This window comes from Pipra filicauda, unplaced genomic scaffold (assembly GCF_003945595.2).
Source record: "Pipra filicauda isolate LSUMZ 115617 unplaced genomic scaffold, ASM394559v2 scaffold143_size2779998_pilon, whole genome shotgun sequence".
Taxonomy (NCBI): domain Eukaryota; kingdom Metazoa; phylum Chordata; class Aves; order Passeriformes; family Pipridae; genus Pipra; species Pipra filicauda.
In genome coordinates this window covers 718,105-732,620 of record NW_024103918.1, presented here as the reverse complement: position 1 = coordinate 732,620, position 14,516 = coordinate 718,105, and the positions used below count along the sequence as shown (strand labels likewise).

Below are 14,516 nucleotides of genomic sequence, written 5' to 3'. Positions count from 1 at the left end.
GAACATGTATCTAACCCTTTAATTTGCTTTGAAAATCCTAATCTATGCATACTAAAAATAAAATGCCTAAAAATAGACTCTTACAGTTTTTATTTGAGACCTCAACTTTGTTGCTCTCAGACTGCCTTGCTGTTCAATTGCTTCCAAGTTTATTCTGGTTTCCGCATTTATGTTCTAATTACATCTGGGTAGGAAATGAGATCAATGGGAAACCATAACACTTTTGAAAAAAAAGTATTCAGACAAATTAAAGCCAATTTCTGATTGTGCTCATCCTGTCTCTTTTAATGAAAATGTTATCACATTAAGAAGTATAAATGGCATGCAGATTGTGGGTAGATGTATACAGTGTGTTTCCTTTTTATCCAGAAATTACTCAGATACTGAGCAATCTAGCATTAATCTTGATACAGAGGTATTTCTCTCCAAGACAGATGTCACTAATGTAAGTTTTATTATTTCAGTGAAAAAGAAAAGACCAGAAATAAAGTTCCACTCTATTTTTAAATGTACCGTTTTAAAGTGAGTTTGAAAACTGTTTCTGTTCATTAAAATACAGTTATAAATAGGTTTGAAAATTTTTTCTCTGTGCAGGGTATTAAAAATACTCTTCCCATGGGTCCAGCTGAATTTCTGAAAGTCTGAAGTGTTAGCCTAAAAAGAATTACAGCTATGTTTTTTCCATGTATTTGTAACCCATGGGTATACAGTGGAAAGAGAACCATCTGGAGTGAAAATGCATTACAAAGCATGACCTTCCACAACCCTAACCTGTCATTTTTAAACGTTGATGAACTCACTTCTTACTGCTGTTGGGGAAAATGACCCATTTTGGCTCTGCTAGCTGTGTGCTGCACTAACACTGAAGTACACAGGAAAATCAGGCAGTCCAAAAATGCAAGAGCAGCATATAGATAGAGGTGTATGTTCGTATACCCCTGTATCAACAGCATGGGGAGTGGGAGTCATTGGTCAAAGTAAAAAGGGAATACATGCTCAGAAGAGGGTCATGAATGACAGATAAAGGTTGATCATGAATGACAGATAAAGGTTGATGACTGCAAGCTCTGAGAGCAGTTGTATGTTACAATGAAATTACACAAGTTGTAAAGTCAGTGTTCTCTTTTGTATTATACGTAGCATAAATTTTCCGGATACTTGTCACTGTTGAAAACTCAGAGGTGGGATGTAGAACTGGGAACATTGCTGATACAAGGAGTACCTGGAAGTGTATGACAGCTTGCTGTTACACTCCCAAACCTGTTACCCTGAGCGTTGACAGTCACTTAGAGTTACATGTGTGCCACACTGGTGCCAGATGAGGCTCAGGAGAGACCAGGACAAATATAAGCAGCATGGAAGCAGTCAGCACTCCCTGGAGGTGCTAACTCTGAGCTGTAAGACATGAGCACCAAATAGTTGAGCAGGTCAAATTCTTTGCTTCTTGAAGGCCATGATAACGGTATAGATATAACCAGAGCACCGAGATGGCTTTGCTGTGAAAGAGAGTAGGGTCAGATGACCTCTGGAGGTCTCTGCCAACAGTTCAAGGAGACTGCCTGGGGAAGGTGAAGTGTAATGCTGGAATAATGAAAGGCACAAAAAAAAGAGGCTTCCTTTAAAAAAAAGCTTAATTGAGCTGTTACAGCAATTAAAAGAACTACTGCTACCAACTTTTTTTTCTTGTTACATTATTTTTGCCATGAACCACTTAGACTCTAGCTGTTACTGTCTCAGCTGTGATCTGCTGTGGTAATAGCTGTTGCTCTCAGCTCTAGGCATACTTCCCAGAGGTGGATGTCTAGAGCACTCAAGGAATGCATAGTCTTCTGTTAAATCATGGCAAAACCAAGTGGAATTACATAAACTCTCTAATAACTAATCCTATGAATTGTGTCAGAACAAGTAGAGAAAGTACATGTTATTTATACTTGTGAAAACAAGAGTTCATAGTTATCTCTCTCTGAAATATGTCAAGAGTTTACAAACAAGGAAGGAAAAAAATCAAGCTGAAGCATCGAACAGCTTTTCTTCCTTCTGAAGATGATCCTTGCTCCTTCTCCCACCCCAAGTCTATTTTTCATTCAGTAACCTTTGAAGGTATTTGTATAAAGTATGTTTTGCTGTTTTCTCAAATTTCACTGATTTATCTCGTGCATTGTGCTATGATTAAAGTATGTCATCTTTCTTTTTCCTCATCTGCATTATTCTTACTCACTGTATTCACCAAAAAAAAGTATAGTTTATTTGCTCGGAGGAGAGAGGTATTTTCTGCTCTCTTTTTACTGCATGTATTCTTGTGCATAGCTCAATCTCTAATGATACCTCACTTTTTAGTCTTCACTCTCCAAATCTCACAGCCAGCAATAGCTGTGCTAAAGTTCTGATATTTCCAGATTTAGGATTTATTTGGATTTGGAAATCAAATTGGGATTTATTTGGATTTGGAAATGAAATTGAAAAAGTAAAAAGAAAAGGCTTGGATTTCATTTAAATTTGGCTGTCTCAAAGATGGAAGAGATAAGAGCAGGGGTTCAAATTAATGCAACATTTTTGTGAAGAGCAGAGTGTGCTGGAGGAGAATACGGTCTGTGTTTGTCTCTAACTCTCCCTCTGCCTTCTAAATATAGCCCATACATATTATTCTTTCTTTTGCACTATCTTTTAGATATTTTTTTTTCTTAACAAAATTGTGTGTTGGCTTTGGTATTTGGTACCTTTTGTTTTCTTGTGATATTCGCTTCAGAACTCAATTCCTTCGAAAGATTTATCATAGTTCTTTGCTGTAGTTTCTTTTTGTCTTTTCATCTGTTGGGTCATTTTTATCTGTCATTCTGCAGTTGCTTTTGCTGAGGTGTTTTTTTCACTTTTCAGGACAAGTTGCAAGACCTTCATTGAATTAAATGCCTTGCTGCTTTTTACTTCATTATTTGTTTCACATTTTATCTTTTGTTTCATAAAAACATGTGTTCTCCTTCTCTTAGGTATTCCTTAATATTTGTTGGTCGTTCTTGCTCCTCCTCTGTTCCACTTACGGTGAAGGCACCTCTTGCCTTCTGTTTTTCTTTCAAGTATATTGGAGGGAAACCCCCTGGGGTGTCTGATAAACAGTTTATATCTGGCAAGAGCAATATTCAATTCTGTTCTACTTTTGCTGAGTATCGGGTATGAAGAAAACCCCAACTGATTAATGATTATCAAGTGATGACTACATGGAAGTTATTGGCAGCAACTTTCAAATGAAAAGAACCTTGCTTATGTGAAAACTCAGATGTAAAACTAGGCTAAGGGCATGATGAAACAAAACAATGACACAAGACTCCAGATTCTAGCACTCTGACTCCTGCTGCAGTTACAATTATCTAATGCCATTATTGATTGTTTTCCTTAATCATATATTGCTATTCTGTCATTATTGATACTTCAGGATTTTGGCTTAAGATTTTTAGACGATGGGAAGCAGCAACTTATTTATCCCTTTGCCTCACTAAATGCTATAGAGAAGTACAACTATTTAAATTTGAAGAAGGCAGGCTTTTCTCATATTTATTTTTTTGTAGATTTTGTCATGTTTGGATACTGTAATAAATGACTTTTTAACTGAGAGGCAGTTTTGATCCCCCCCCCCCAAAAACATAGTCAAAACATGTTTTTCTTTATATATTTTCCTTAAAGGCTATAATTATTTTTTTCTTCTTCAGACAGCCTGTTTTCGAGAAGAGAGAGATGTGTTAGTGAATGGAGATAACCAGTGGATCACAACATTACATTATGCATTCCAGGATGAAAACTATTTAGTGAGTGTTGCTTTTATGTATATATGGGTGAACATGAAGATTCTTAGTTGTGGTTTGAGACAGAAATGTAGTTTGTTTATTGGTTAATTTTGTGTTCTGGACCGTACAGACCATATTAGGATCTGTGATGTTGTGCATAAGATTCTGAATGGTGGAGACCGGTCAGAAACTTTGAAAAGTTCTGCTATAAATGTCTCACACATGCAGCTTTGTTTTCTAAACCACTTTGCATTTGTTGATAAACCTTAGTCTGCCTACATATTCTTTCTTACAATTTGTCACTCCAGTTTAATTGGGTTCATAAAAATAAAAGTGCACTTACTGACATAAATTTTCTATTCGACTTTAATTTTTGTGATTAACATTGCTGATTTTACAGAGGGAAATAGGGAGTAGCCCTGTTTGAAACAACAGTTCATTTTGGTTGGTCTTTGCTATTTTGAGGACTTAAGCCCACTAAGATGTCACAAAGCGGTAAAATGTTATTGCAGCATGGAAGAATGCCACTAAATGTTCATAAATAAGAGTTGAAAGCTATAATTGTAGATTAAAGTGTCTCTTTAACGTTATTTAGTTTTCAAGTATTTTGAAAGACTTGCAAGAAAGAAGCTAATATGAGGACAAAGTGCCAATTTTCTGTGAAATCTTTGCCACTTTAAATATGTTTTGATTGTGATAAGAGTTTTGATAATATTTATACCTGAAAAGTAAACAACTACACATTGATGGGTTTTGACTATTTGTGTTTTATTGCCCTGTGCTTTGGATTCTATATCATTAGTAATTCTCATAATTTCTTAGAAATCTACTATACAACCACAGCCTTTTTTTTGCTGCCAATCTGTCCAATAAAAGAAGTGCTATACATGGAATTCCTGCAGATTTTCAATGCTTTTTATATTGCCATTTACATATTTTATATGTGCCATTATATTGCATTCTATTCTGTCAGCTCAGATACTTGGAAATCCATGGATTTTGGTGGATTTGTATAGAATCTGGGCTTTGCCTTTGTGAGTCTAACTGTTGGCTTAAATACCTCCCAGCCAGCTTCATGCTTTGTTAATGGGGACAGTAAAAAAATCTCATGTTTTTTTGTAATTCTGATCTTACCATTAAGAGCATTTAAAAGAAAATATTATATATTCCACAACAGCCTGCTAGAACTTACTTTATTCTTGCCAGTTTCCTTATTTTCTCTAAGCACAGAGCAAGTTCTGTTCTTTATCTTTGATAGTCTGCTAACAGGAGCTAGTTTTGCAGCCTGCTGGGGAAAATATCAGTAATACTGGGAGTGTTTGTATCTTTTTAGTGTGAATGTATCACTGATTCTCTATATGGTTTTTATTAAAATTATGTGTAAAAAATTGGCCTTTAAAAAAAAAAAAATCTGTGTAGATTTGAGCACTAGATGTGGTTGAGCAGTGGATGTTGACACTGTCTGCTAGAACATCATCATAGACAAGCTGACCGGTGTGCCTTAGATAAGCAGCAGTGAGGTGGAGTGAAAATTAACTGTTGGGCCCAGGGGTTGTGATCAGTCACACGAAGTCCAGCTGGAGGCCAATTGGTGGGATCAAAACTGGGGCCAAGTTCTTCATAAACGACCTGGACAATGGGACAGAGTGCACCTTCAACATGTTCACAGGAGTTAAAAAAATAGGGAGAAGCGGCTGTGCAGTCACTCAGATAGACCTCGACAGACTGGAGAACTGGACAGAGAGAAATCTCACAAAGTTCAACAAGAGATGTAATAAAATAAAACCAGTACATGCTGGGGGGCCAACTGGTTGGAAAGCAGCTTTGCTTGAGGTTCTGGTGTATAACAAGCTTAACTGTAAGCCAGCAATGCAGGCTCACGGGAAAATAGGCCAGGAGTATTCTGGGCTGCAAGGAAATGTGTTGCCAGCAGTCAGTGGAGGTCCTTCCATTCTGCTCAGCCCTGCTGCAGCTGCACCTGAAGTACTGTGTCCAGTTCTGGGCTCCCCAGTGCAAAAGAGAGATGGAACTACTGGAACAAGTCCAGTGCAAGACCAGAAAGATGATTAAGGTGCAGGAGCATCCTTCATGTAAAGAGAGGCTGAGAGAGCTGGGATTCTTCAGCCCAAATAAATGGAGATTTGGGAGAGGGGCTGTCATCAATGTGTATAAATAAGTGATGGGAGGGAATGAAGATGGGAGCCAGGTTCCTGTCAGTAGTGCCTGATGAGAGGACAGGAGACAGTGGACACAAACTGAAATACATGGAGTTTCATCAGAACACAGGAAAACCTGTCTTTACTGTGAAGGTAGTCAAACACAGGAACAAGTTCCAGGGAGGAGTTGTGGAGTCTCTAGCCTTGTAGATACTCAAAACCAAACTGGACCCACTCATCATCAGCCTTCTCTAGCTGACCCTACTTGAGCAAATGAGGTTGGAGTAGGTATCTCAAGAGATCTCAACCAAACTAAATGTATTAAATCCCCATGTTAAACTTTCACTAGTTACTAGAATTTAGTGTTCTTAAATCTGTGCTTTTGAGAAGTATTTGAGACTTGGATAGGTCTGGATGGTTATGTATATTTAGAAAGTATTTTTAAAGATTTAAAAAAATCTTTTTTTTTTTTTTTTTTAAGAACATGGATAGTTGACATTGGATAGGATGTTATACATTGACGGAATTTTTTAATTTAAAATTCAGTTGTTAAATTTAGTTCTCAGTGCTGTGCATGTGTTTAACTTCATTTACACAACTTAATACTTTGAGTTACGGTTTAAGTGTTGGATTATTTGAATAGTTGAAGGTTTCCTTATCATTAGACTACTGTGTTGCTCCAGCAAAATGGGAATCCTGTGTCATGAGAGCCAAAATTGCATTTTTTTGGTATATCCAGTAGCTCAGTTGTTTGGGTTTTAAAAGTCCTGAAGAATGAGTGCACAGATCCCACATCAGTTGGGTGAATCTTAAGAGGGTTTTTCAATATGCTTTCAAAGCAATAAGTTAAGCTCTTGGAGATGTCTATACAATGCATCAGTTAATAATCAATATCTGAAGCTCCAAAGGCTTAATGCATTTTTCTAAAACTGTAAAACATAAGAAACTAATACTATAGATCTTGTTTTGGAGGGAACATAGGTGCACCACTGAATAGAAGATATTTATCTTGTAAAAGGCTTGTGAGCATAATTTAAGAAGTTAATTATTCATGTCACAAAGCAGCAGATGAAAATTTGATTGTCAACACATTTAAAGTCTTGTGAAAATGCATTTTGTACTTTCTTCATGCACTTGGAATCGATGAGGATGCCCAAGTTATTCTGTATCAGGGTGTTAAAATCTTTGTTCATCACCCTTATTGTTATGGAAAGTATGAGGGAAAAGAAACAGGTGTAAGATTTCTGCCTGCACCTCATCCTACTTATAGCTGGTATAATTTAGCAGATTTTTTTCCACATATTTTAGTGTCTTTTTCTGAAAATGGGAAGGACTTAAATACAGGGAACTAATAAAAAAAAGCTCCTTTAAGTTGCTTTATCAAAATTTTAAAGAATCAAATTGGGGTATACATTATTACATCTTTAATATTTTTTGGTATTTGTGCTCCTGTTAAGAGTCACTGCTTCTAATGCAGCCTTCCTGGAAACAGAGATTGGAACTCTAAGCAGTAGCTTTCAGGTACTCGGTACTTCATTGGGAATTCATTCGCAGACACATGATATGATTCTTGGGGCTGTCCTGTGCAGGACCAGGAGCTGGACTTTGATGATCCTTCCTACTCAGAATATTCTATGATTCCAGTTAATCTGTCCACAGTGATACTTGAAAGTAACGTCATATCAGTGCGTGTTAATTTAGAATGCTTGTAATTAGTTTGTTAGTTATTAGTTTGATTTTTTTTTCTTTTCCCCATTTGCCCTTCCAGTTGCTGTTTCACAATTAAAACAAGCTAAGCTAAGCTAAAAATATGTTAGTCCCGAGTTTCAGACTTAAGTTTCACTTTTTCTAGTCATATTGACCATGTCACTAAAAAGAATGGCATTTCATTCTGTAAATACAGTAAAGTGCAGAAAGGTTCTGATTTCTTTAAAGTCATCTGCTTTAATGGCAAGCAAGTTTTATGTTTCATTAATACACCAGAAATCAAATTTATTTTTCTCCATAATTTCAACTAGAGAAGGTGACACCTTGTATTTTATGTTGCCAGATCCTGTATCATGCGCAATGTCAGCAGTTTCTGGAACTGTGGGCCACTGGATGTCTCTCAGACTTTACCTTAATCTGAGTAGTCTGAAAACCTTACTCTCCAAAAGCATTTGTTTAATGGAAAAAGAAGATGGTAGGAAAAAAGGGAAAGGGAAGCCTGGGAAATCAGGGCACATAAATGAGATTACAAATTAATACAGTTAGTTTCATTTTTATAGGTCTGTGCTTTAATCCTTTACTCCTTTTGCATTTTAGCAAAGGATATTGTCTTCATAAGGCAGTCCAGAGTATCTAAATGTTCCATGTTTAGTGATGGGACAGTGGATAAAGTTGATACTATTTTGTCATGAGGCTTACTGTATTTGGAGAGATATAAATATGAAAAATATTCAAGTAGGCTAAATATTAAAATGCAGCTGAACCAACTACTGTTTTCTGAACATCTAAGTATCTTGGTTAGCTTTTTTTAATGCCCATAATAATTTTTGCAATATATTAGTTTTTATGCTTCCATGAGTTTTTAGTCTGTGATTCACACAATAAATTGTGGTATTTTTTCCCCTCTCTGTTTTCTTATCATTCCCACTCCACAGTACCTGGTTATGGATTACTATGTTGGAGGAGACCTGCTTACATTGCTCAGCAAGTTTGAAGACAGACTACCCGAAGATATGGCTCGTTTTTATTTGGCTGAAATGGTGATAGCCATCGATTCAGTTCATCAGTTGCATTATGTTCACAGGTAAGTAATTTGAGCTCCAGATTCCTGTTGGAGTGGTGGAGTTACTTGATGGACTGAAAGTAGTTCCTTTGAAAGAGTTTAAGCTAGTAACAAGTACTTGCTGCAATAGTAAGCACGATAGAACCTACCTGTCTGCATGTTGTGGTTATTGGAAATGTGGCTAAGCTTGTACCATATGGTCACAGACAGGAACGAATATCTGAATGCATCTCATGAATCTTGCACACTGGTTTGTTTGAAAGTTAATGATCTATTATTTATAAAAGCAAAACTGGAAACCTGTTTGTGAAATATGATCAACTTTGAACAGGTTTATTGAAAGGTCAAATTCTGTTTCTTCATTAATCTGTTCAATCTGTACTGAAGCTGAAAACACACCATTGTCTGCTTTGAATTTTTATCATCATTTTATTGTGGACTTTAATTATCTTTAAAATAGAGTAAGGGCATTGTGCTAAATAAATAGAAGTACTTTAATTGTGGTACCTTGATGTGTGTATGTATATATATATATATATATAAATATAAATATATACATATATATATAAAAAAATACTGTGTTCAAAGGAAAATGTTAAGTCATTCATGTCTAGCTATTTTGGAGACTGTGATTGATTTTTCCATAAAACTAGTATCATCTTTTCTTTAATATATAATTCTCTACTGAATTCCATGGTAATTCTTGTATGCAGAGGAAGAGATTACCTTACAAGAGGCAGAATTGTGAAGTGCACTCAGCAGATGTACTTGACTCTGACAGAAGTCAGGAGGAAAACTCCCAGTTCTTTAAACTGAATCATTAAGTTGGCAGAATGAGCTTGTTTGATACATCTGTCTATCACTCTTAATTAGAGTCTATACTAACTGTGCCTTTTTTTACTGTTCCCATTTGGCTGCTTCACTGCAGAAAAGGTGGTTTGGGTTTTTTTCCTTTTTGTCCAAAAAGTGTATTGTGGTTGGTTTTGGTGTGTTAGTAAGGTTGTGTTTTGTTTTCTTTGAGATTCTGGCCTTTCCTGAAACATGTGTAACTAGGAGTGCTTTAAGGTGGGGTGGTGCTAAGCTGCAAATTGGACCTCTGGAATATTTTGCAGTGTGATAGTTTTGTTAAAGAACTATGTTTACCTGCTAAAGAGAGCTTTGTGTGATAATGTCTTATGGAAGAACCTAAACAGAATACTCTTCTTGAATGCTGAAAATTTCAAATGTGTTATTTCTGAAAAACCATTTTTTTGCTTAGGACCTGAAGTCAAAGGTTTTTGCTTTCAGTTTAATTTGGATCTAACTTCTAAAATATCTTTGTGGGTAAATTGGTGAGATGCTGTCTCCTGTTGCCAGGTCCAGAGTACTTCATGTACTCCGTAAGTTGACTTTTATCCAGTGAGTCTGCATATGGAGTAGTTATTCTTTGCAGAAGAACAAATCCCTACCTTTTCCTCCAAACAGATCAAAACCTTCGTAATTCAGCACTGTTAGCGTGTAATATGCAACAGATGTGATGTTTCCATCCTCAAACAGTTAATGTCCCCAAGATGAAATAAGTGTTGCTGTAAAATTTGGGGTGAAAATTAAGTAGCATTGCAGTTGAAAACAACATACTAGTTATTATACTTGCATATTTATTGCCATGAATGCGTAACAAAAAAACCCCACAAACAAATCTGTACATTCCCAGTCCTTTATTGTTTGACTTATGGCTTTGCCAGTGAGGTTCTTATGTTTATAAAGTTCTCAATGCTACTTTGGCATTTTATCATTAGTACTGCTGTAATACAATGCCTGTTTATAGGGGCATGTTTGGCAAGATTAAAAATGTAAAGAGCACTTGAGTATATGTTAAATGATCACCCTTTGAAACAAGATCTGTTCCACTGTTAGTTTTATTAAGATGTTTGCATCTGGTAAAGCAGAAGAAAGGAAAAGAAAGCATATCATCTAAATGCCACTAATGCTCTTTTCCTGAAAGTTTAACCATGGTGGCCACATCCTTTCTAGGGAGTGTGTTGCACTCAGCAAAGGACATAGGAGAAGAAGGAGGAAATACTACTAAAGGGTAGATTAATGTAGCAGCTGCAGTAGTGATATTTCAGATGAATAACCAGTGTGCATCAGGATTTGATCTGAGTTGCAGCTACTGAACTAGAAACCATGCTTTAGGCATGTTTAGGTCAAAGCTTTTTTTGTACAATGAGATAGCAGATTGCTTTGTTTTGTTTCCTTTTAGTGCCCCAGTTCTTTCAGGATAGATTTTTACATTAACCATGCATAGTGTTGTACTTTGATGATAATTTTCTATTTTTCTCTGAATGTTTCTGTGCCTTTTAAAAATTATATGTCTGTTTTTACTCTAATTGCATCACTCCTGTTGCATTTTTCTAGCATTAATCATTTTTTTGTTGTCAGTTACTTTTGTTTGGGAGTGATGCTGATCGCAGCGGCTATTTGTGTGCAGACCACTCCGGTGTCAAGTGCAAGACATTTTTCTTTCTTGAAGTGCATTGGCCAAGTTTCTGAAATGTCAAATAGAAACAAACCTCAGCATTACTTAGATGACTGTATTTCGGGTTTTGGAGTTCCAGATTTGAATGCCATTTCTGCACTAGCATTGTGGGATTACAGGATGAATTTATAGAGGGAAGGAGATCAAAATCTAGGTATTAATAAAATTGTGCAGGGAAATTGAATGAAGTTTTCAAAGCTGTGTCCTGATACCTAATGAAATTAAGAAAGAGAAAAGTTGCTAACTGAAAACAACATCAATACTAGCATTTTTAGGGTATTCTTAATATTTCCACTGGTTTTATCCACTTTTTAGTTCAAATAAATATGTGATACAATATTTCCGAGATAACATCAATCAGAACATAAAACTTGGATAATTTTCATTTCTGATTAATTTCTGTGAAAAAATTATGTGGTATTTTAGCTGATAGTTAAATGATGGCTCAGAACGTTAACAAAATGGCCTTTTCTTTAATATGTATTGTAGCTTTTGAAATTGTTATGAGTGCACCAGCACTGGCATTACGAACTGATGTTGACAGCTCCAAGGATAGCTTTAGAAAGAAAACTTCATTGAAGTTAAATATAGGTGCAGGTGTTCACAATGAGAAGGAATGTAAGTGTACGTATCTCTTACAAATGCACAAATTCCTTGGGACTTCATGCAAACCTACCTACCCCGATACCTTAAATTACAAATCTGTGCTAATGAAGTGATGCTTCCTTGTAGGCCAAGGTTAAATATTGTCTTGTGCCAGTTTCCTGCAAACTGTAGTATCATACAGGGTAAGATTTTCCATTTATTAGGCATCAACATCAGTTTGTCTTTTGTACAGTTTTTGCACCATTTCTTTTTTTTCCTTTTTTCCTCTGAAAAAAATCTCCATGTGCACTAATATTAATTTCAGTTTCAAGGTTGTGTTGTTATTTAATTCTTCCTCATGGCATATGTTAAAAGCTTGTATTTGCATGCATTATCAGATATCCAGGTGTGAGCTGCAGTAAAACTCTTAGCAATTCAAGTTAGGTAGCTACACTTTATTTATGTGTGTTGCATTAACTCAAACACATAAAGTTTCCTTTTTTTACAAGTCCTCCATGATGTTATTGGTGAGCCACATTTTCTCTAGGTTTCATGTAAAGTGGAAATGCTTGGTTTTGTCTAAATCCTTTAAATTAAAAAGACTTGAGAAGACCTGGTTGCCATGGGAAGGAAATTTCCCCTGAGGATTGCAGAAGATGCCCTAAAGGCAGGTCCTAGTGCCAGGCACACTGAGTGTGGCACTGGTGGCTTTGCACACCCCTGCCCTGTGTCTGTGCAGCTGCCTTTTGTGCTGTTTTCTGAGGCAGACCTTTAGTAAGGGTGCATCTAAGTCTGTTTCTGTCCTAAATTTAATTTGGGACATTCCAGCTTCTTGAATAGTACAGAATTAATAAGTGTTAATGTGCTTAAATAATTTCTATCTTGACTTTCTTTCCTCTTCCTATTTTTAATATGCAGGGTTGCACAGTGATTCAGAGCAGAGCCAATTTGCAGCTAGGGAGTGTTCAGCATTTAGGCTCATGATCTTCCAGACCACTGCAAAAATATTAATTTAAAATAGTTTTCATGTATTGGCACACACCCACATTAAACAGTCGTCTTTTTCTATTGAATGGTAAAACAATCCTTACTTACCTTCTTACTAAGAAAATATTTTGGAAGGATTATGAGGCACCTATGTTAATTATTATTTTTGTTGGTTAAGTTTATGGGAGGATAGTTAAGACTACAGGGCAAACTCTTAAGTTACATACATTTCAGATGTTGCCTTTTGCGTGTGAAAAGATAGGCATGCAAAGCATAAACATACCTACTTCCTCACATACCTACTTCCAGAAGGTATGTGAGATTACAGTTAGCTCCATCAATGTGTTTCTGGATTTCTAGTTGCTGCTGTCTTTTAGTTGGAAGGATTTTAGCATTCTAAACCACCAGGTATTTATTTTTTTCCTTCCTGTTTTCTCCATCAGCTTCTGAATTCTAAACTGAGCTTCACTGGAACATTTGAGTTCTTAAAATGTAGAGCAGCAGAATTCTCTGTGGAAGTGACATCCTTTCTGAGAAATATTGAACATAGGGGAATAAATCCATTAGAGGGATAAAAGAACTGTCTCTTCCCTATCAGGCCAGCCTCTTTGCTTTTGACAAGGAGGTACTATTTGTCCTCAGTAGAAATCATCTTAGGGACATCCCTGAAATATTTACTGTTGTTAGCAGGCAGCTGAAATCTGGGATTCTTTGCAGGATGCATTTCACTTTCAACTATAAGTTTCTGTGCCAGCGTATCCATTTTTGTCTTGCTGAATAAGTGGTTTTCTGTCTTCTGGGTGTATCCCATCTTTCCTGATCATTAATTTACTTAAGTGGAAAATTCGGGGGTGGAAGGCCCATCTAGGGAGTTAGCTGCATTGCGCGGTATGTCTGAGTTGAATTGGCACAGGGATGAGCCAAGTGCTGTGGCCTTTGGTAAAGTGAGCCCTAATTGTGGGTTTGAAAGAAAGCAACATCGTATTTTAAGTGTTTACCAAACTTTGCAACAGACATAATGTTGAATACACACATGAAGATGTCCTTACAAAGTGCTGAGAGTGAAGGAACCAGGGCTAGAAAAATAAGGAAAAAATAACATAAGGTTATTTTGATAGTTTCTGAAAATGCATTACTTTGAAATGTGGCATGGTTTAGTTTTACATGGAAAACTGCAGGACAGAAAGTTATTTTAGTGAGTATTCGGTAAGTCGGTGCCTCCTTACAAGGTATTCCTTGACAGAGGTAGGAGAGCTCTGTGAATCTGGGCTGTGTTTCCGCTCCATTTTTCCACTGAGGAGGGGCTGGATACAAAGGTTATCTTCATGGACTCTGGGCTTTCATTTTGCCCTGTGACCCCATATGGTACAAACGCTGGCAGCTGCTCTCATAGTGTGCCCTCGGGGTGGCATCTGACCTGCAGTGGGGACTGTATGAGGTTAATGCTATTTGACTAGAGTTTGTTGGTAGGATTTCCAAAGGAGCCTGTGATGACCTAGAAGCATTTTGAAATAAAAGACCCATAGATGCTTGGATTGCCAAGAGTTGGTGGATTACACTGGCTGTACCATCATGTAGAAGGCAAATGGTTTCCTAAAGTGTCTAATGAGAGCATTAATTTAAGTGAAAGCTATGTGATGGGTGACTGAGCTAGTGTAGACCTATATATATATATATATATATATATTCTGTGTTACTCAAGCAGAAAGAATTTAGAAATCCTA

General features: G+C 36.6%; 1 protein-coding gene across 10 annotated transcripts in view; it reads left to right on the top strand.

Annotated features, from left to right (window-relative positions):
* CDC42BPA (CDC42 binding protein kinase alpha) overlaps positions 1–14,516 on the top strand; it is a 186,856-nt gene that overhangs the window by 68,004 nt on the left and 104,336 nt on the right. For all 10 annotated transcript variants that reach the window (XM_027713001.2, XM_039378680.1, XM_027712995.2 and 7 more), the window contains exons 5-6: positions 3,702–3,797; positions 8,575–8,723. In XM_027713001.2, the coding sequence (XP_027568802.2) occupies positions 3,702–3,797; positions 8,575–8,723 (245 nt within the window). The remainder of the gene's footprint in view (positions 1–3,701; positions 3,798–8,574; positions 8,724–14,516) is intronic.